This window comes from Podarcis raffonei, chromosome 14, assembly GCF_027172205.1.
Source record: "Podarcis raffonei isolate rPodRaf1 chromosome 14, rPodRaf1.pri, whole genome shotgun sequence".
Taxonomy (NCBI): domain Eukaryota; kingdom Metazoa; phylum Chordata; class Lepidosauria; order Squamata; family Lacertidae; genus Podarcis; species Podarcis raffonei.
The window spans coordinates 52,266,070-52,289,657 of NC_070615.1; the positions used below are offsets into that span (position 1 = coordinate 52,266,070).

Consider the following 23,588-nt stretch of genomic DNA (forward strand, 5'->3'; position numbering starts at 1 on the left):
GGGGCTGAGGCAGAGATGAGGCAGGCTGCTGAAGAAGCCAGGGAGATCTCCCTACTGCTACTACCTGCTCCCTCCCTCCCCCAGTCTCCCAGAACCAGAAGAGGTATGAAAAGGGAGAAGCAATGAGAGACAAGACGACAGAGCCTTAGGCTGCTGGTGGAGGAGTCTTAGGGAGCAGTGGGAAGGGGGGGGGTCTTCAGTATAGGGCGGTATATAAATTCAACAAATGGATGAATAAAGCACAGAAACTCTAGTGGGTCGCAAAAAGGTGTCAAGAGCTTGCACAGAGCAGACCTCTCCCAGATGTGAGGAGGACCCTCGTAGTGCTGCCCCCAGGCTCTGCGGGGGCTTGTGGGTAGGACTCTGGCTGCAGCAGGTCCAGAGGGGGGGAGGATAGGGACAGGGGTGCTTCCAGTGAGCCCCTGCTGGGAGGTGGGTCCTTGGCAGGTGCCTGGCCATGCTGGCCCTGGCCATTGGTCTTTGGCCATGTCCAAAACAGCCCTTCTGTGAGCAAGCAGGTGGACGGATAACTCTGGATTCAGGACTGGGAGTTCCAGCAGGCGTGGGAGAGCACTCTCTGCAAACAGAGTGTGGCCTAGATAACTCTCTCCAAAATCCTTCATCGTCCATTGGGGTTGTATGGCAGAAAAACTAAAGAGCTCTATGAAGAGTTAGAAAACTCGCCACCTTAGTCAATGAATGGGCGATATGCTGGGATGCTGAGCCAGAAGGTGGACTCTGCTTGTTCTCAGAGGCTACTTTGGTTCCAACACATCACTGCAGCAGGAAAAGGAAGGTGTTAAAATGGCCTCTCCTTCCAACAACGATCCTGTGATACGTTTCCTAAATTGTAAGTTCTCTCACACTTGCAACGCAATCTCAAAGAGGGCGCCAGTACTGAGAGCTGACAGCATGCAGGTGCATTTAAATGTCCACTGGTTATTAAGCTATAAGCTGGATAATAAAATCAAGCCGCCACTCTGACTTTTTGCATATATTGCCACAGGAAGCTCCGCCTTGGAGGCGAAGGCACGGCACATCCAAAGGACAGGGCCAGAGGTCACTTGTGATTTTACCAACCGCTGCTCCCAGAATGCTCCGCTCCCAGATCTGCGCAGGAGAGCAGTCGGGGGAAGCGAAGCCGCTTGTGTCTATTGGAGTCACTTACCGTGGGGTCTGTCCAGAGGGAACACTTGGCACAGTCTTGACAAGGGGCCCCTGGGGATCGGGGGTGTTGGCAGAAGTGGTCGTACCCATTAATGGCGGCTCGGCAGAGGTAGCACATCTGGGCGCCACAGCGGCACGACATGCGGTTGCAGCCTTCGGATTTGATCAGGCCGGTGGCACACTTGTGGCACTTTCTGATGCGGGCCGCCGTCATCTTCTCTTCTCTGCAATGAGGCAATTGGGAAAGGGTTAAACAAAAAACAGGTGAAAACAATGTGGCAGCCCGCTAGATATTTGAAGATGGCTAGCGTATCCCCTTTCAGCCTCCTCTTTCCCAGGCTCCTTCAACTGTTCCTCATAAGGCTCGCTTTCCAGACCCTGGGTCACCTTGGACACCCTCCTCTGCACACCGTCCAGCCTGCCAATATCCTTAATGAATTATGGCATCAGCTTTTGTGTTTGGTGGGCTGGAGAACACTTCATCCACTGCACACTATTTTTAAATAAGGATTTTCTTACAGAAGGTGGCAGGTGTCATTTCAGATGAGGTGTTTCCCATCACCGTCATGCAGGTGGCTGCTGAGATAGACATATAGACACACACACACACACACACACCTCTAAGAAGAAAACGTCCATCCCTTCAAAGCTATGATGTTTGGTCATATTCAAACTAAATCCCAATGAATTCTGAGCAGGCATGTAGAGAATTGCATCGTTCATTGATCCAGACTTCATCAGCTAACATTTCTTCAAATGGTGACAGCCCAAAGTATTATCAAATCACAATAATATAATTACCGGTATTCATGTATTTGTTTAGATGTGTGTTAGTGTGTGCTCTTGTTCTTTGGCTGATGAGAGATCTATGGGCCTGGGTGTCACACTCTTGCCTTCAGAGTCTCCACATAGATGAACACCCCCCCCCCAATTCTTTAGCAACCATTTCAATAGCACCCTGCCATCTCGAACAGGCTCTTTCCCAGGAAGGGGGGGTATGAAGCCCACCCCTCCCATGCTGTTTCCAAGGAGGTCTTTGTGGCTGTCTATTTAGAATTACCTTATGATGAGTTGGAGACAAATTAAGTGAAAGGAGGTTCATTGCAGGCTGGCATTCTGCAGGCTTAAATCTGGTTTCCCAGAGCGTCAAAGAGGTGGGGGAGCTAAACGTTAATGCAGAAATAATTTAACCTAGGAGTCAAAGCACACACAGACCCTCACCTCTGACAAGCAGAAAATATATGGCTGAGGCAATGAAAGAAGCAGGAAATGCAAACTCTGCACTGTTGCTTGAGGCCTTTTATAAATCAGAGCCTGTTGCTTTGGTTACAGAGATGCTGCAAAAGGATTGCTAACTATTCTGTTCTGCAAACAGGAGATGTTTAGGGCCTGACAATAGTTTTAAGCTTTCCCGACGCAAGTTAAAGCATTGCACCAACATTTTAATCACTCTGTGCTTCTGCTGATGTTTACAAGTTATATAACAGAGCACCTACATTTTGTTTTCCTTCCCACAACACAGCCCAGTATCCAAGGATGCTTTCTGAAGATCCTTAGTTTACATTGCACAGTTTCAAATGCAGACTTTCCCCTCCCACCAGACAAATATTACATTTTATACCTCGGCGCCTCTCTCAATATGGTGCTCAAGACAGCAACTGCTCTATTCTGAACTTAAAAAATGGAAAGCGTAGTGCTGGTGGTCAACAAAAGAGGTTTAAAGACTCCCTCAAGGCAAATCTAAAAAAATGTAGTATAAACACCAACAACTGGGAAACACTGGCCTCCAATTGGAGAACAGCCTTTCCCAAAGGTGTCCTGGGCCTTGAAAACACTCGAACTCAGAACGCAAGGGAGAAACGTGCTAAGAGAAAGGCACGCCTGGCAAATCCACACCGTGATCAATCCCCGCCCAGAAACCAATGTCCCCACTGTGAAAGGACGTGTGGATCCAGAATTGGCCTCCACAGTCACTTTCGGACTCATTGTTAAAACCAGTCTGGCACTGACCAGACTGACCTTCACTTCAGGAAGATGATTCTATGTCTGCATCGTGTGCCTTTGGACCTTGGCTCTGTGACTGAAAGAGGTGAAACCCATCCTGCTATTCCTAGATCTCTGCCAAGAGCCTCTCACACCCGTGTCTTAGTTTGGTGGCTCCAAACTCTTGAAAATCACTGAGGGTCTTGGCAGCTCTCTTAATGATTTCCCTGCCTGTTGTTGCAACCGTAATGCGCTGTGCTAGATGCTGCAGGGTGTAACACTGTATTTTTATTGCCTCTTTTATTTCCCAGTTTCCCCATTTCAAATTCCTCTTTGGGAACTGTGCTTGCCCTAAGGGCAGACAGTAAACCAGCCAGAGGCAGAGCCTGCTCCCCGTTTTCTGGGCTGCTCCCTCTCATCTTCCCAGCAGGAAGCACCAAGCAGAGCAGGAAGCTGGGCCTGAACTCCAGCTGCGCTTCCCCTTCCCAAGACTCAAACGGGACGTTTTATTGTCTGAAACAAGAGTAGAATCTCAGCTGCTCTAGGATAAGAAACTATATTAAAACTATATATGCAAAGCAGCTCTCCCCTGGCTGTCCTGCACCCAGAGGCTTGCTCCTTCAGAGCTCATAAAAGCAGATACCTCGAGGGAGTTGGGCAGGTTTAGCCTGGAAAAGAGGAGAAGTCAGAGCCATCTTCAAATATCTCAAGGGCTGTCACATGGAAGATGGAACAAGCTTGTTTTCTCCTGCTCTGGAGTGCATGGCTTCAAGTTACAAGAGAGGAGATTTCAGCTCAATATCACAAAGAACATTTTGACAGTAAGAGCTGCTCCACAATGGAACGGTCTCCCCCAGGAAGTTGTGGACTCTCCTTCCTTGGAGGTTTTTAAGCAGAGGTGGGATGCCCATCTGTCCTGGATGCTTTAGTTGAGATTCCTGCATTGCAGGGGGCTGGACTAGATGACCCTTGGGGGTCCCTTCCAACTCCACCATTCTATGATTCTAGGATATATCCTGAAGCACAAAAGCCCTCTTGCTGAGGAGGCTCAGTAGCAGGTACTTTCTGGACTGGCTTAAATAAGAAACCAGAAAAAAAGGCTTCCTGGTTCTCCCTGACCTTCACCAAGTTACTTACATAGATGTTCGGTATTTTATGTCATCCTTCTCAGCCAGCTGCTCACAGGTGAGGTTCATATGCTCCTTCCAGAGGCCCTGGCATTTCCTGCAGGTTTCCTGGAGAGGGAGATCACCACATTAAGCAGCAGGAAGACACCAGGGATAATGACAATTTTTTTAAAAAAAGGCAACCGGACAAATAAGCAGCACTGAAGGCATTTTGCAGGCAGCACAGATATACAAAACACAAAAGGAACACTTGGGGAGGGGGAATGGCACTGGATACAGAGGCCGGCAGCATGAAATGGATTGAAAACGCTGATAAACACGCCTGTCTTCCCCCGGGTACTAGGGTGACACTAGACTCAATGCCATAGGAGCCTCTCTAAGGAGACAATTGCACAAGAGGGTGTCACCACTGAGAAGGCTCAATCCTTGGTCAAGACCCACTTTCCCTCCAAAGGCAGGGGCATCAGCAAGGACATCTGAAGACAGAATCGGTTCACAGGGCAGCCCTTTAGATGCTGGGCATCAGCCGCAATTGGAGAAAGCATGAAGTCACTCAATCTTCATTTCAGCTCCACCTGCGTATTTCTCCACCACCGCACCCTGTGCCTTGGAAAGGTTTTGCCTGTACGGCAGGGATGGAGAACCTCCAGCCCAGAAGGTGAATTTGGCTGTCCAGGCCTCCCCATTTGGCCCACCAGGCAGTTTCCCCAAATCTACAGCCAGGACCACCTTTCTCATGCACCCGATCCCTGCAGAAAGCATGGCTGAGCAGCTGGTGGTGCTTAGTCCCTGTCTGCCTTGCCCCCACGGCAGGTCAGTGGGGGAAGAGAAAGATCTGGCCTGCTGGGCCAAAAAGGCTCCCCCCATCCCTGGTGTGTGTCTGTGGACTGGGGTGGGGGATCCTGCCACACACAGCCAGCCCAGTGGGCCCCTCCTTTGCCACCTGTGGGCTCCTCGTGCAGAATCAAGCCCGCCCACCCAGAGGTTTGCATCGGTTTGGTGGGCGATGGGAAAGGGCTGCTTGCTGTTCCAGAGCAGGGGGGGGAGGGGGGAGGCAGCCTTAATGAGCAAACCCACATGGAAACGAGAGGCTGGTTTCCCAGCCAACGCGCTAACTTGAACCACCAGGCCTCCCCAGGCGGCTGCGGGACAGAGACAATGGCCGGACTCAGCACCGCAAGACGGTTTCGGGATTTGTGACGGAGGGAGAGCCATGCTGTGGGGTTTCGGGGGCTGCCGGCACTCGCTGCTCTAGGACTGAACGCCCCAGAGCCTGGGTGGCTGAGCTCAGCGTGGTGCTGAAGAACTCGCCTGCAAAACCTTGTGGAAACGGACAGAAGCAGTGCAAGGGGCAGCGTGGTGCAGCGGATAGAGGGCTGGGCCAGGAGCTGAGCAGCCAGGGCTCAACTCTCCACTCAAGCCATGAAGCCAGGCTAGTCGCTCACTCCCTCAAAGGGTTATTGTGAGGATGGGGAGGGGAGAACCCTGAGCTCTTTGCAGGAAAGGGAAGGATAGCAATGAAACATTTGCTGTGCTGGGTCAGGTGGGGGACTCTATCAGTCAGCTCCACTCAGCTGTGAGGGGCTTCAAAGCATAGGAACAGCTGTACAGCGTCAAGCACAGCATGCCCTGATCTTTTGCAACTTCTGAAAACATTATGCTTTCCCTCATGAGGGAAGCCAACCTCAATTTTTGGAGGAGGAGGAGAAAGAAGAACTCCACACAGATAAGGACTTGGTAGGGTTGCAGGGCAGATGAAATTGCTTTGGGAACCCCATGTTTGACCTGTGTCTGGAAGGGGATAACTTGGATTTTTCCACCGCAAGCACCTCAAAACACATTGGATCAGCCTCATGGACTGTGTGTGTGTGTGCAGTTTTATGAAACTCAACATGATTCTGTTCTGAGATTTTTACAGGAAGCACAAGACGTCGTCTTCTTCTCATTCCCCCGTTCTGCTTCCAGCCCATCCCCCTAAACGTACTTCTTCCTTCCATGCTGGATATCTAATATGGCTTCCACAGCTATGGTGCAGAAGCAGAATGCCAGCTAAGCGTTCCTTTAAAAATGCATTTTGATCCCCTCACTGTCGGAGGAAGGGAGAGGGAGCCCTCTCACATCATTCTCCCTAATTTTCCAATTTTCTCTAAAGGCAGAGGGGAGCTATTTGCATTCAAAGTTCCTTGCAAAAATGCAAAGCTGCCTCCTCCTTTTTAATAAAGTGCAGCTGTTCCAAGCAGGAGCTCATCCATCAGCAGACAGTGCCGCCTAGTGGTTGGAAGCAGCGCCCGCCAGAGCACAGGAGCAGCAGCAAGTCTGCCACAGCCATCAAGGTGCTCAGACTCTAAAGAGGAGGAGACCTGCTGTCAACAGCTGCTGAGCCAAGGAACATGGCAGGCAGGCCTCCTTAGCACTGCTAAGTGCTTTGGGAAACTATAGCTGGTTGATAGGAATCAGGAAGCGGCCTGGCTTCCACCTCCTGGTAATCCATGGGGATTATGCAAAACGCAGCTCAGAGCAAGCCAAGGATACTGGGAGATTATTGCAAATCTCACAGCATTTGGAAGAGAGACAAGAGCTTTTATTGGGCCAGCTAGTCACTTAAAACACAGTGAGATCTCAAGGTATGTATGTATTTGCCTGCAAAGGAAAATGTCACCTGGGCCAAGAACAAAGGAGGCTGGAACAGCAATGCTAGAGTGACGGAATCACGCATGCCGCCGTCAGCCTGCTCTGTGAAAAGTGAAGCTGCTGGCAAGATTTGCGTTGCTTCAAGTCCTGTATCTCTGCTCTCCTTGCACAAGAATAAGCTTTCTGGAACTGTCACAAACCCTGAAAAGGGAAGGCAGTCGAAACACATGGAAAGAAATCTCTATGGAACCTACTCATTTCAGTATGGGGGTGGGACTGTGCTGCTGCTTATGCAAATCTGCCTTTGAAAGGCAAGCTGCTGAACAGATAAGGGAGTACTAGAAATACCAGGGAAAGAAAACCAGGTATAATCCAGTCCCAGAACTCAGGGCCCCCACGGGCACTGCAACCCTAATCCCACTCACCTGGCAGGAAACCCCACTGAACTCAACTTCTGAGCAGACACGGTCAGGATTAGGCTGAAGTAAGTTAACACAAAAGGAATACCTCACCAAGCTAGTAAGCGTTCCTAGGGCTGATCTCGTTGGGGGCCTTGCAAGCAGTGACTGCAGCGACTGCCATCCCATAACGGTTGGCTTTTGCTTAGCCACTGGCAATCCCCACCCCAAACACACCTTGTTGTTGCCGCCACCTTTCTACCCAAACTGGCTCCTGAAGGGCAAAGCAGGCAGCCCTCCTGGGAGGCTTTCCCCACCTGGCAGTCTGCTCTGGAGGTCGGCTTTGATAATATTTCAGTAATTTTGGGTGAGCTGCTCGCTTTATTAGTAGCTGGTCTCCTCCTTCTTGTTTTAAATGTACAGGTATTTTTCACTGCATTCTGTGTTTTATAGTAAGCTGCCTTTAAAAGGTTTACTGCCAAAGGCAGCAGATAAATATTTGAAAAACTGCATTTGAGTTTCGCTCCTGGGGCACCCAGGAGATCTCTTTGGCATCTCCCTAGGTTGGCAATTCTTAGAATTATAGAATTGAAGTTGGGAGGGACCCTGAGGATCCTCTAATCCAGCCTTTCTCAACCTTGGGTCCCCAGTTGTTGTTGAACTACAACTCCCATCACCCCTAGCTAGCAAGGCCAGAGCTGGAGATGATGGGAGTTGTAGTCCAACAACATCTGGGGACCCACAGGTGGAGAACCGCTGTGCCTAGTCCAACCCCCCCCTGTAAGGCAGGAATATGCAGCTGTCCCATACGGAGATCGAACCTGCAACCTTGGAGTCATCAGCACCAGGCTCTCACCAGGTGAGCTATCCAGGCTGACCATTGTTCCTGCCACCAGCCCTACGCTGGCACAAGCCCTTGTGAGAATAGTGCCCTCCCTAGCACTGGTGAGCACACCAAACACCTGTGATCTTCAAGCAGTTTATGCCAGTAACATGCAACACAACAGACGAGTTTCAATTATCATCTCTTGGCTCAGTGGAGATGCAGACGAGCCTTTTGGCTGCACAAACAAAGGCACATTTTGCAAGGTTTTTGCATAAACTACGGTTCCCTGCTTTATCCAAACCAGGAAACCATGGTTAACAGCTTTGGAATAAAGCCAGGGTGCCAATTCAACCGGTGAGATAGGATCACAAGTGCTGGGCCATATTCTGGACAAGCTACAAGTTTCCAAGCAGGCTCAGAGAGCAGCATATAATGCAGTAACCTAAGCTGGATGTCACCCAGACACAGAGAACTACGACAATATTATTTTAGTCAAGAAGCCACAAAAGGTCGCAGCTTGCTTGGTTTTGCTCGGTATATACCCGGGGCTCGGTTTGTGACTCTTCAGGCACTTCAGGTTATTTGGTTAGACTTATATAGCCGAGATAAATATAGCTGTGACCTCACACTGCTATATTAGCATACACAGGGCAGGAAGCCCGAGTTGCGATTCCAGTCACTTGATACTGGGAGCACACGGATGCTGCGACTATCGCCAGAGGACATCTCAAGCTTGCAGCAGCTCAGAGCCTCCCTCAGCCAAAGCAAATAACGTTAATCCGACACAAATGTTGGCTCATGCAAAGTCTCCGAAGTCTAGACCTCCTGCAGCTATGCCAACTGCGCAAGGCTAAGAGCCACAGCAGAGAGTTCTGGGAAACTGGCACCCAGCAGATGCTGGAGACTTGCAGGGAAGGAAGCAATGTCCCTCTTGCATAAGCTCCCAAATAGATTTCAGGAAACCCAACAGGGTCTGATGGGAAGTGTGGTCCAAAACATGCAGAGAAAACCAAGTTGGGGAAGGCTGGTCTACTCCATGTGGATGGTCTCCTCTCTATCTGCCCCTACTGTGTTTCATACTGCAGCACACATGACTAGGTGAATCTCCTCAGAACTGAACCAGCAGAGATAAAGTGGTCTCTTCCACTGACCAGAAGGCCAAGGGGCCACGGCACACACACACACAACCATCACAGCACTGGAGTCCACATCCTGGCTCCATCCATCAGCCAGTGCAAGAAAAAGCTGCTCCAATGCTTGCCTTCCTCTTCCCTCCCCATTCCTTTTTCCTTCTCCGCTGTGCCTATTTGACTGTGAGCCGGCAGCCAACAGCTGGCTTGTCTTTTAATACAGTTGTACCTTGGAAGTCAAACAGAATCCGATCCAGAAGTCTGTTCAACTTCCAAAATGTTCAGAAACAAAAGTGCAGCTTCTGGTGGGCTGCATGAAGCCCCGTCGGACATTCGGGTTCCAAAGAATGTTTGCAAATCGGAACACTCACTTCCGGGTTTGCGGCGTTCGGGAGCCAAAACATCCAAGTACCAAGGCGTTCGGGATCCAAGGTACGACTGTATATGTAAAGTGCTTGGGAAATGTTGTGTGCATTTTAAGTGTTTAAGCCTCAGGAGAGGCTGGCAAGGATACAGTGGTTCACGAACCATTTTTAATTTTGAGATGGGCAGGAGGATCCACAAAGTCACAAGCTCATGCAGGGCTTGACACTCCCATTGTTCTGGGCGCATTTTGCGACAGGGAATTTCATCAGCACAAGCAGTTTCTGAGCTCTGGGCGCAGTACTGCACCTAAGATTTCATATCAAAACTTCAGAGTGGAAGGAAAGGAGGATCTTTTTCTGCCTCCCCACTCTCTGAAAACTGGAGAAGAGACCCTCTTCAGCATATTAGGGGGGCAGGCAGGGGAGGACTAGACCATGTGAAAAATGAACACAATATTTTAGCTGCAGTTCATTCATTTTCAGCTTTCTATTCTTGTGATAAAAAAGTGCACAGAGACATTCCAATGTTGCTCCCATAACCCACGATTAAGGTGCCATTTAGCTCCTAGCTTTCATATCTCAGTTTCTAACATTGAGCTCATGGCGGGGACCCGAGACAACAGTGGGCATCTCATCCAGCATTCAAGGGCCTTCTGTGGGGAGAGAGAGAGGGCACAGCAAGGCTCAAGGCTGGGTTGCAAAACAAGAAGCTTCCCGCTGCAAATGTCACTCTCGCCACCAACTCACCAGATGACCAGCTATGAACTCTTCAGCCCCCTCCACCTCCGACAGGAAACATGTGGGTGGAGGAAGCAAGACAGCCTTAACCTTTCCAGCATGCTCTGCGAAAACTACCACCTAGAACCGCAGAGTTGAAACTTACCCCCTGGGGTCATCTAGTGTGTACCCCCCCCCACCGCAATGAAGGAATCTCAACTGAGACATCCATGACAGGTGGCCATCCAACATCTGCTTCAAAACCTCCAAGGAAGGAGGTTTTTGTTTTTCTAGGGTGCCTGCCCTGCTACCCTTCACTTCCCCAACTTTGTTGCCACCCCAGAAGCCCACTTCTACACTTCACCATATAAGGGGATCTTTCCAGGGACCAGAAAGCTGGTATGACTGGCAGACAAAGACCTATGAACCCGTATTTGCTTTTGCTCCCCACCCCCCTTTCATGGGGCGGAGGGAAAGATCGCACATACACACCATTGTTCAAACGCTGCAATAAAAGTTCCATGTTTATCCGCAACTCACTTTTATGGCCCTGTTGCGGGAAAGCAGGTTGTGCAAGGAGGCCTCTGCCTCCTGCCCCACACGTGGCTTGAACTTTCGGTTTCCACAGCTGACTGGTGCAGCAGAAGAAGTTACCTCCTGACCATCAACCCCTCTGCGGATGTTGCTCACAAGTGACCTGGGCTGAAGGCAGCAGACTCTGCCCTGAGAGTCAGATTTAAAGGCAGGGGGCTCGGTGGGTCCCCTTAACCATCCACTCAACCACCAAGAGAACAGAAGAGTTGGTCTTGATTTGTACACCTGGCAAATCAACCTGGCAGTGCTGCAGTAAACTGCTATCACCCACAAAAGAAATGGCAACACCAGAGCTTAGTCAGCAAACTGTGGGTGCAGCAAGATTGAATCCGTGCCTACAAACTTGCTGTCCGATATGAGAGAGGGAAGTCGTGCATGGAAATCATATATCAGCATTGTGAAATGGGCTACAGAGGCAATGAAATATGAAGCACTCAAAAGATGAACCATCAGAACATGGCTGGTCCCAAGACGCCACCTAGTCAGATGGGTGGGGTGCAAACAATAAAATGATTATTATTATTATGCCTCTCACTTAGGATCCCATTTGGTTTATGTCCAACCCTGCTCTGAGTCTCGCAGCCCCTGGCCTCCCGTCTTTGCTACGGGAAGCCTTCCTGTGTGGACTGAAAGGGGAAAGGTCGGTTCAGATTCCCCAGCACAAAGCCAGGCTTGCTTCACTACAGTGGGGGGTTTTCAGGGAAATCAAGACCAGCATTGCTACCACTGCTGTGCCCCCAAAGGGCAGTCGCTAGTCTGCCAAAGACTTGCTGAAGTCTAAGCTGAAGGAACTTTTCAGCTGAGCTGCCAAATCTTATCTTTCCACGCTTGTCCTGGGTTTGGCTCAAGGCTAAGACAGGAAAAGTGGGGAAATTTCACGGAACTAGATGAAATCTTATTCTCTTGTTTGCTTCCACAATTGACCCTGAGCCTTGGAGATGGTGTAGATGAAGTCTAAATAAATCTACTATCTGCTATACTGTTTCGTGAAGCATGCCACGGTGGTGGGGACTGAGTACCTTGTTTACGTGCTTAGATTTATAATCGCCTCTGTCCCATTGCAAGGGGTTGCGTAAGTTGACCCTCAAGGTCCCTTCCAACAGTTCTGTGAATCCTGAGCGATGTTTGAAATGCAAAATCCTGCATCTTGTTTCCATTCTTTCAGCCATGCTGAAGAGATCAGGAGGCAACAGAATGTGAGAAACAAGTCTCAGCTTTGGAGCCAGAGAGTGCTTGATCCTGGCCCTCTCCATTGACCCTCAACCCTTTGCCCAGAGGATGTGGGTCTGGTTGCTGTGCTGTGCTGGGGCAGAGGGGAAGCAGAAGACAGAGGAGGTGGCCAGAAAGCACCAAATCAGGCTATACTTCAAGCCCCATGAATCTGCTGACAGAGAACAGAAGATGCGAATCGAATCATTTATGGATGGCTCTGAAGCTGCCTCCACAGGCCGTTCTGGCAGAATCATGAGCTGGGTGCAGCCTGTTGGATCCCAGGCGTCAGGCTGGTCAGGGCACCACAGCATGAAGGTGAACCATGGGCGGTTCAGTTGCCCACGGAGCCGATTAATAAAGAGGAGGGCAGTGAAAGCGAAATCCTGAAGTGCCCCAGGGCTAAAAATCGACGTTCACTTTCTGAGAATGAGAACAATAAGCAGCCTCCGGTATAAAATGAGTTTGTCTTCAAAGTGCCACAAGACTACTTTTTACCTAGCACACGGCCGGAAACTATACCTTTCGTAATATAAAAATTTCCTCGTTTTCTCTGTGCTCCTGATTCTACCTACCAAGAAACCTGTGTGTTTCACCTAAGAAAGGAGACATATCTAGATAACAGCTGGATTTTACATTTTAAAACTGGGAGATCAGCCGTGGTGAGTTCTTCATCCCAGCAGTCCTGGTGCAACCTGAAACCCACCCAGCACCCAGAAGAGCCTCCTCTGCTCCCACCCACTGCTTCCTGAGACTCAGACCAGATTCAGACCCCAAGGCTTCACCTGACCAACTCCCCTTGAACACAGTTTTATTTGCAAGATCAATCAATATGAAGTGACAGATTGAGAACGGTATGCAGTTAACATTTGTAAATATATAACCAGTATCTATAACCGGTACACACACACCCATCTAAAATCCATCCTTCAGTTTTCAATCTGTATATGGAGCTTTTTCCAAGCTTGGTAAAGGTAAAGGACCCCTGGATGGTTATGTCCACTCAAAGGAAACTATGGGGTGTGGCGCTCATCTCGCTTTCCAGAAAGTCCACAGAAAGTTTTCCGGGTCAAGTCTGATATACAAGCCCACTGTAGTAAAATAAAACAATCATGTCAAAGGTGCTCTAGGGGCGACACCTCTTTGACATAACCAAACAATATTATAAATTCATAACCAACAATTTCTGCTATTTCTGACAATACTCGTTCTCTGTATATTCTGATTTTGAGGGCACCACCACAATATGTGAAAAGTGTACAGTGGTACCTCGGGTTAAGTACTTAATTCGTTCTGGAGGTCCATTCTTAATCTGAAACTGTTCTTAACCTGAAGCACCACTTTAGCTAATGGGGGCATGATTTCTGTTCTCATCCTGAAGCAAAGTTCTTAACCCGAGGTACTATTTCTGGGTTAGTGAAGTCTGTAACCTGAAGCGTCTGTAACCTGAAGCGTATGTAACCCGAGGTACCACTGTATTTGAAACTTGCCCCCCACCCCAAGCTTACAATCTTATTCCAGGCTCCTGGTGGTCAGGGATTCTTGGTGAGAGAACAGGCCCTGGGGGATTTTAGCAGGCAGCCAGAACCAACAGCCAGAGACCTGGTCTCACTTTAACACCACTGCTTCCCCCCCCCCCGTATTGATTTTGTGGTTTTCCTGTTGTTTCAAGCCAGCTGATTTTAATGATTTCATCTACATTTCCAATGCTTTCTTATATCCTTGCTCCAAATTGGACCGTGACCTGCTTTGGCAGCTTGTCTCATTGCTGAAAAGCAGGCAGTGCATTTGCTAAATAAGTAGACAGCAGCTGGTCACATCCAAGCAGATGGAGAGGCCTTGCTGCCTTGCCTCTGCTTCCAGCACAACCACACTGGCTGCCCATGGACGAGGAAGCAAGGTTCTTTGCATTCGTCTACAAGGCCCTGAAAAACTTGGGTCTAGGGTACCTTAGGAACCAACTAGACCCTTACAATCCCCAGTTTAGTCACTGAGACAGTCTGTTGGAGCATCCCTGCTTTTGACTCCTGAACTGGTGAGGTTCATTCGAGACAGCTGAGTGTCTATGGCCCACTCCTGGTGCAATGCTCTTCCAGCAGAGATCCAGCAGGAGTCTTCTATAGGAACTTTTAAACGTTTGCTGAAAACTCTTCTGTGCTGCCAGGCTTATGCAGACAATTAAGGAATGTAATAGTTAAAACTGCATTGATTTTTTTTAAAAAATGAAACTGCGGTATGCAAGTATTTTATAGCTAAAAACGTCCGCCCTCCTTGATGCCTTCTCAGTGGTGGCCCCTGGTTTGTGGAATGCGCCTTCCTCTGCAGGGTGGGTTGCAAAACTCTGCTTGCCTTTTGGCACCAACTGAAAACACATCTCTGCACCCGGGCTTTTGTGGGAGTTAAATAGGATAAGCGTATTAACACAGCTTTTAATTTTTGAATGGTATGGTTGCCTTAATTACGTTACTGTCTGTTCCCATTCCTTTCATGAATATGCTTTAAGTGTTTTCTGTTTTTAGGATTTCATATCTAACTTGCTGTGTGATTGTGGTGAATCAATGAAGTGTGGACAGGAAATGTAATAATAATTATTATTCACAATAACGACCTATGCAGTGTTTTTCAAGAGCCCAAAGTGCTTTACAGCAAGTTGACGCTCAGTTGAAACCGAACAGCTGACACTTCTTCAGGTTTCAGGGTCAGAAAAGTCAAGATTAAAGACCGAACAAAACAGGAGATGGGCTGAGTAAGCAACGCAGCAATTTGCCCAATTTACAAGCCAACAGCACTAGATAAGTTGAATTCCAACAATTCCAATCAAGTTTCAGCCAAAGCTTCCATGGAGAGAGAAAATTAACGGCTTGTTTATTTAACCCAGCCCCAAAGCAACTCCCCCCAACATGCAATTTGCTATGAATCCACAAGACACAACCTGAATTGGGGGGGGGGCGTCATCCCCTGCAGTCAAAGACATTTTTCCACTTCTTTACACAGAACAGCAGCATTCCACTTCGAACAATCCCACCCTCCTGTAGCAGAAGCACTGAACGCCAACCTAGTTACGTTACACATTTAAGTCATTTCGATTTTTAACCAAAGCTATTGTCCCACAAGCTGCCATGTGTTGTTGTGGTCAAAGGCATTTTGAAGACTCGCAGGGCCACGGGTTCCCGTAAGAGCTATTTAGAGAGATGGGGGTCACTGGCGTAAGCCTGGCCCATCACCCAAAACCAGCAGCTCTGCCCCACCAGAAATGGGCAGGAAACCACCAAGATCATTCCCATCGCGTGACGCGTGGACGTATGGCGAAGGCTTCATGGGCTCTTCGTGCTTCCGTCCAGCCCTCTGCCGCTTGGTTGGCAGCCAGCCAACGGGGCGCCAGCACCACCAGGATTTCTGGTACACCTGAAAGTGATCAGGGAGGCCCAGGGCTGCCCAAGCAAAGCAAAGGCGGAAGCCTGGTTCTCCAGGGCCATGCTGACCCCTGCCCTAAGAGGCAAAGCGCCTTGCAGGCGGTTCTGCTGCACTTCCTGCTGGAGGCAAATGGTTCAGTGAGCCATTGCAGGCATGCAGGAGAGGCAATTGCGCTGATGAGTGCTCCCCAGTGTGTGTGGCGGGGAGGGAACACTAAGCCACAGTCCCTGCAAGCAGAAAGCTAGTTACACAGGACGCAGACTGGGCCACACCACCGACAGCCTGAAGCTCTCTCCCACCTCTTTCTGCTGCATGGCCTCAAGTCAGATTTGCCCAAAGATTTCATAGAAGTAGGAGGGGAACCCAAGGGTCATCCAGTCCAACCCCCTGCAATGCTTGGAGCCAAGGCCACCCTCTATGTTACATCCAATTCCTGGGATCTGGGGAAGCTTGGACCGAAAAGACCATCCCAAGGCCTAATCCCTGCTTAGGGGGAGGCAATTTCCAAACTCTGCCAAGCAGTGGGCAGCTGATGCTCGGTGCCTGGCAGGGTTTTTAAATTATTATTCCACAGGAGGAGACACACAAGGAGTGTGCGCATCAGCAGCGTGCATTGTGGGGCGGGGAGCAAATGCTGCATCTTCCATCGGATCCTGCCCACCCCAAAGTGTCTCAAGTGCCCAGCTGGCTTCTGCAAAGGCATTATTGACTCCACAAGCTTAGATTAAATGCATCGCTGATCAACTTTCATCTGGCTCCTTCTCAAGAAATCCATTAAGACAGAATGCTTTGGGCATTCCAAGCAACAGGAGTGACAGGCGGAGAATTATCAAAAAGCAAGCAACGGTTTCTCAGAAAAATATTATTTGTAGGGTTTCTCAGGCCCTCTTCACCCTACGGTCCCAGGGCAGGCGGAAACAGCAGAATGATAACAATAAAAAACTAGCTAAAGCCCAATACTTTAAATGTATTTTTTGTGTTGTATTAACTCGAAGAATAAAAGTACGTCCAAAAATATCTATCTCAGATGTCAAAGAACAGGGTTAAAAGGTGCTTACGATGAAAGCTGTAAAATGAGGGTTCCAGGCACACCTCTGTGGGGAGGGAATTTCGAAGCCGAGGGGCTGCCACAGAGAACCCCCCACTCCGAGAATGCCCCCTCCTCACAGAACTGCTCCAGGAGGATGCTATACGGCCAAAGGTGCCAAGAAGTCATGGAGAACGGACAGGTTCCCACCTCTCCCCATCTCTCTCCTGGCAAATGTCATCAACCAAGGCAGTCTCGGAGCCATGAATGAACCTGGAATATCATGGGTCCTGGTGAGACACTGCAACTAGGTCTTGCAGCTGGGATTCCAAGCCACTTTCCCCCAACCTTTCTGGGTGTTCAACACACATGCACACACAAAGAGAGAGAGAGAAATCTCCACACCTTGAGCTCACTCTGTTCCAGGCATGACCCCCACTTTCACTGGAAAGGAGAAGTCAAGGCAAAAGCCCTCCCCACAAGTAGGAAGTACAGGACTTCCGCAAACTCCTTCGTTTCCGTCCTCATTCTCACTTCCATTTCGGGATGCTCGCTGAGGTGGGGGGACAACTTGCACCAAATCCAATGTGTTTTCTTTATATATATATATAAAAAGGATGCAGGTCGTCTCATCCTTGCTAATATGAGGGCAAAACAGCAACCACTTTTGTACTGTTTCCCTTTCGGCAAGGCGCTCAGGAGGACAAGGCAGAGGAGGAGACACCTGCTGGATCAGGCCCAAGAGTCCGTTATTAAATATTTATTAGCATTTTCAAGAATTAAACAAGAGCAAAAAATAAACAAAACAAAAGAAAGATACAAAAATACATAACAAAATTAAACAACAAAAAAAGAAAAAATAGAAAAGAAACACATAAAATTATTCATACTTATTGTTCTTAACCTTATTTCTCAGACCTCCTCACACCTCCCCTTCTTGTATTCCAATTTAAATTATCAGTTCAGCAAGTCCTTAACTTATTTCTTTACCTTAATTTGTACATTTATTCTAACATACCATTATTTTACTTTGCTTCTTTTTTCCATTTCCTCCATTTATTTTTTACAATCTTATTTTCAATTAATTTAAAAAAGAAGAAACCAATTTTACCTTATTAAAAACACACATCAATACTTATACCTCATTAATTGTTCTTAAACCTTTTTCCTAAAGTCGACCAAAATTTCCCTTCCACGATTTACCCAATTTCCTTACCACTAATTAAAAATAAAAAGAAAAACAAGTTATCCTTATGTACCCTTTGGATTCCCAACCTCCACCCGCCCTTTTTCCCGGTTCCAGTCCCCAACCAATGTCCATCAGTCTTTATGTTATTTATTTAGCCTGGAGACCTCACGTCCGAGGCCCTTTTATCTCTCTCAGTTCCTTTCTGCCGGTCTCTTTGATGGTCCTTAATGTTAAACCCCAAGTCTCGGAGGGGCTCCGGCCCAGCAGAATCCTTGTTGCTTCCAGCCAGTCTTCCATACTTGAACGCAAAGCCTATGGGGGGCTCCAACTCTTGTTTCAAATTTCTTACAGATCCAGATGTCCCCAAGGCTCCAGCTTTCACCTTCCGCAGATTTATAGTCTCCCATTCAGACCAGGCTTTCCACATCCAATTTTTATTGTCCTTTTTTATCATCATGTCAGGCCTCATATTGTAACTCTCCTTTAACTCCTGCACATCTCCTGCTTCTCCTTCATTTTCTTCAAAGACAGCACCTTGCTCCATCATTTCTGCACTTTCAGTTTCATTTACTTGTTCAGTTAAGTAGGCTTCCTGTTTCAAGTCCTTATCAGGCTCAAAACTGTTGTTCACTGTCCAGTGTAGTAGTGATATCTTTGTAGACATAACATTGTATTCATCTTTCAAGTTTCCCAAGAGAGCGAGTGTTCTATCCAGTTCTGCTTGAAATTTACGTACTCCAGCCATTTTTGTAATGTAGTATCCCTATTACCCCTCTAGGGGGATTTTGGTTCCTTAATATTCCTTTCAGCTCAAAACCAAAAGTCCAGTTAATTTGTATCAGCCCTCGTTATTTTCAAATAAAACAACAAAAACAGCAGAAACAATGTTCTCTTTTTCCAGCTGGCAACTAGCTGACTCGCAGCTCTCTTGACAGCTGTCAAAATCTTCCATGCAACAGACTTTCTCTTAGGACGTTCCCGGGTCTCGGGGGGGGGGTGAAATTTCAGTCCCCAAATTCTTTTTATCCTCCAGTAAATCCTTATAGTGTCAAAACCGTGAAATCAAGATCTTTTCACTAAAAAACAGGTTCTCTCGACCTTAGTTGCCCAGTCCTTTGCTTTAAATTGTTTACAAAGAGGGGGGGGTGACTTCCTTTTTAGCCCCTTCCCGCTCGTTCCAAATCCAGAATTAAGTTTTTTAACGTTCCAATCTCCGTATTACTCACGGGTTTATATTTTAGAGTCCAGTCGGTCTTGGAAGAAGTTGGCGCTCTCTGTCTATGGCTTGCGGCTTCACTCCGTAGGCGAGGGAGTACTCTCAGCACCACGCCTCACCCTGCCTCCGCTCCGAAGCCTTTAAAAAGGCTCCGGCGCGGATTGGGGGGGCGCAAATGGTGCCCGCCGAGTCTCTGTGTTCACAGGCATCCGCGCCTGTGATTTTAAGGGTCCCCGCTTCGCCGCAGCGGCCAGACCCAGACGCTACGGAGCCGATTCCCTCCGGAGCTCGGAGGGAATCCGCCATTAAACAATGGCGCCAACCCGGAAGTCCCAAGAGTCCATGGTTCTGTTCCCACTGGAGCCAACCAGAAGTCCCATGGGGAAAGCCCAAACGCAGGACACAAGGCCAGAAGCCCCCTCCGCCCCCCTCCAGCAACTGGGATTCACTGTGGGGGCAGAACACAGCCATTGGTCCAACTCTCTTTTACAGCACCCAAGATGGTGCCCATCACTGCCTCGTGAGAGGGGGTCCCGTAGTTTAATTGCACTGCTGAAGAAATACTTCATTTTATCTGACTGGACACTTCCAACGTTCAGCTTCATTCAAGGCCCACAAATTCTACAGTTATGAGAGGGGGAGAAAAGCTTTTCTCTGTCTCTTTTCTCCATGCAGCGCATAATTTTATGGTGTCGCCATTGAGCTGACCACTCTAGCCCACGAGGCTTTGTGCCACATCCGTCACTCCCGTGTGGGATTCCTTGCTTGAAAATGGTGCTACTTTGGACTCCTTCCAGTCCTCCATTACAGAGGCTGGAGGTGGCAATTTCAGGTTATCTTTGTGGGGCATGTCAGGATGAGAGCATGACTGAGCTAAACATCAGTGAACTTCATGGCTGAGAAAGGATCTGGGGCCTCCCTCAAGAACAAAACTTTCTGCTGCACAACAAGGAATTTTACAAATGATTGTAGGATTGCTATTCATCTCAAGATCCCGCACGCTGCAACGATTGTTTGAGAAGACGCAGCGTGTTTTGCAAGAGTCAACACCCACAATGAAGCTTGAACCGTCAGTCCTTATTTTGACAGCCCCTTACCTAACGGCGCAAAGCCCATCCTATAGGCTTCTGAGGTGGTGGGGTTTGTATGTGGCAGAGCCCTGCCAGGATTGCAGCAACTCACAATGCAGAGGCGGCCAAGGAGAGGGCCTAGCCAGGAGCCAGCAATGGGCTCCTGCAGCAGCTTGCTCTGACCTGGGGGAATGCCTGGCCCACATGGAGCTGCTGACTTGCCCCACAGGACAAACTCCCCACCCCTTTCAAAAATGGCTGGCCATGCAGGATCTGTTCAGCAGCAGAGGACATGCTTTGTGTGCAGAAATGTCTCCGTTGCAATCCCAGCATCTCCAGACAGGGCTGTGAAGGGTCCCTCTCCAAAATCCTGCAGCGCAGCTGCCAGTCGGTGCTCTGAGCTAAAAGGACCAATGGTCTGGCCTGGCGTATGGCAGCTTCCAGGTTCCTATTCGGGGTGGGTGCAAGGGGAGAGGAAGTGAAGACACAGCCAGCCAGGGCATCCCACTGACTGCCTTCTGCAGTGGAACAGCCCCTCCCCGTGCTTTTCTTGGAGACTGGATTCTCCTCCGAGTACCATTATAAAAACAATGGAGGAAACACACCGCTGCTCATAAAAATACAAGAATCACCCATTGTGCATTGTGCAGAGGTTATTCTAAGAGTGGCCTTGAGCATGCTACCAGCTGCGTTGCCTGAAATACATGGCCAGGTGTTAACAGACACCACTTTTCCAAAAAAGGAGAAAAGAGGGCAGATAGAAAACACTTTCTGTCTGTACCTTGAAAGGGCAAGATGCACAATAACTCCAAGCCCTGCGTTATCCCCAATTGACCTTGACACTGTGGAAAAGGTGGGAGTTGTGTTTTGCACAATCCCAGGAGCAGGAGAGAGAAGCCTTGGCAGTTTCGAGTCTGGGATAAATACTTTCCAAATGAAAAGTAATATCCAGATACACTGATCCTAATTAGGTATCCTCCCATCGGCCATGTTTGCAAGCTGCTTTAAGGCACAGCATTTAAACCGTGGCTTCCTGTGCATGAGAGAATGGCCCTTGCTTCACCCACACAGACCTCAACTCAGGCAGGGAGGAAACCCCTCAGCTACTAACCCAAAGCCTGAGAACAGGATGCTAGGCTAGGTGGGCCACTGGCCTAATCCAACCAGACTTTTCTTCTCATATTCTTACCAGCAGGCTGGTGGGATTTGTTTTAGACCATGGCTAACCATTGCATTGCAAACGTGAACATTTTTGCTTGTCTATGTATATATGTAATGTCTTTTACGGACATGAGCACAGAATTATGAGAGAAGAGTCAACCTTTAAACAATTAGGATGGGATGGAAGCAATTAGGATTCATGAGGATGTTTTACTGGATGTGTTTTATAAAAATGGAAGGAACGGTAATGTTTTTTTTAAAACCCAATTGCAGCCAATGCAACAGGTCGCAAGGGAAAGCAGTTGAACAGCAGCTTCAAGGTGTGCAGCTATTTAAAGTATGAACAACTGGGCCTGTGTTTCCCCCAAACATGGAGAATGACTGGCAATCTCAAGAACTATGGGAGGGAAGAAGCCACGATTCAGCAGCAGAGCATGCACTTAATGCAAGGAAGACTCCAGTTTCAATCCCGGGACCCTCTGGCTAAAAAGCTCTCCCCTTGTGAGAATCATCTAATAAGAGTGCCATAGAGCCAGAGCCCTGGTTCAATAGAAAAGGCAGCTTCACTCACAATGTGTGCTTGTGTGTATATTTATGGAGGAAGGCACGCTAGGCACACTTGGCAAATCCACACTGTGATCAGCTCCCACCCGGAAACCAATGTCCCCACTGTGGAAGATGTGTGGATCCAGAAGTGGCTTCCACAGTCACTTATCGACTCACTGTTAAGACCGTGTTCATGGGAGACAATCTTACTCGGCTACGAGGGATCGCCAAAGAAGAAGACATTTATGGAGCGTCATGTCTGCTGCAGAGAAGGACGGCACCTTCACTTTCCACCTGGGACTACGGCCTCTCTAGTCACAGGTGGCATTGACTTAGAGGTGGGGAGTGGGGAGCCACCCCACAACTCTGCATGACCACCACCAGCAGTAATAGTAGTAATAATAATAATAATAATAATAATAATAATAATTGTACCCCACCCAACTGACTCTGGGTGGAACATGGGAGTTGGGGCTCCTAGCAGGGAATTTAAGAGCACAAGAGTGTTTAAAGGCGAGGCAGGTGAAGGAAATCGAGCAACGTAAAAGCAGCTTTTGTGACCTTATTTTTGTACCACCAGCCTGGAAGGCGGCAATCGGGTAGGATTTGCACAAGTCACCTTTCCTTGGGCACCACTCTGCTTGCTGCCACTTTAAAGAGAGATGGTGGGAATGATTTATTACTTTCTTTATTTAATAAATTTATACACTGCTTGACTGGGAAGAAAAAAAGCCTCAATGCAGTTTACAACAAAAGCAGAGAGCAGCTTTCCCCACACTTAACACAACTGCACGCCTGTTTTGAGAGTTCAGTCTTACCAGCGTGCCCTTTCTCTGGCAAAGATAATTTGGGGGTAATTTTGATAGCATCATTTTATCATTGAATTGTTTTCTGCAACTAAAAACCTATGATAAGCTTCTGCTGCATACTCTTTGAAACCCTTTTCTGTAGCCCCACACTTCAGGAAGTGTGTAAGTAACAAATGAGGATACACACACACACACACACACACACACACATGCATATACAAATACATACACTCTAAATTCAAGCTTAGGCTGCCCCCTTATGGCAGTCTGTTTCAAGGCCTCTTTACAGCTGCAGGACAGCTTTTACGCACCCTCCCAGATCCTGCAGGAAGACCTTGGGCTGACCAGGAAACACAGCTAAAATAAATAGGGCCTGGAAATCCTACTGTGATCCAATATTTAAGAGAGTGGATTTACAGTAAGTCTGTGCTAGTTTTAGTGCGTAGCAACTCACCTTCTGGAAGGAAAGAATAATAGCTCCATCTCCCACAAAAGGTATACTGAGGACCTAGAGAGGTAACTCTCAAAGGGTGTGTGGCAGGAGAGGAAGATTCAAGGACAACCAAAGAAACATTTAAACAGTTCATTGTAGTGTAGCGTAGCTGAATGTTTTATACTTTCTGTGTGCCCCACGAACATATTATTGTTACAGGAATTATTATAATGAAGGGGGGGTTGCCCCTCCAGCACACAGTTGTTCACACACAATGTCTCCTCAAAGCATCACATAACACACGACACCACACAACTCCCAACGTTGTTCTGCTCAGGGAAAAGATGGCTACCGAAGGGGGGGCTTGGGAAACTGGCAAAAGACAGCCGTAATCCCCGAAACCTGGGATCAGCCTCTTGCAGAAGAGATAATCGCTGGCATCCTGCAAATGGGTGCAAAAACAGGCAATCATCCTGTGGATGAGGTTCTTGGTCAGGACAAAGAGGTGTGATCCACCGGGAACTTGTCAATATTTCTTTTGTCTCACTTGATGGGTGTGAGGTGGAGGTGGAGGGA

The 23,588-nt window shown here is 48.3% G+C and overlaps 1 protein-coding gene across 1 annotated transcript in view; it reads right to left on the reverse strand.

The window, feature by feature from the left end:
• RNF216 (ring finger protein 216) overlaps window positions 1–23,588 on the reverse strand; it is an 85,026-nt gene that overhangs the window by 9,118 nt on the left and 52,320 nt on the right. Inside the window, exons 14-15 of the mRNA XM_053366008.1 lie at window positions 4,288–4,385; window positions 1,169–1,391 (exon numbers count right to left, since the gene is read on the reverse strand). Of these exons, the coding sequence (XP_053221983.1) occupies window positions 1,169–1,391; window positions 4,288–4,385 (321 nt within the window). The remainder of the gene's footprint in view (window positions 1–1,168; window positions 1,392–4,287; window positions 4,386–23,588) is intronic.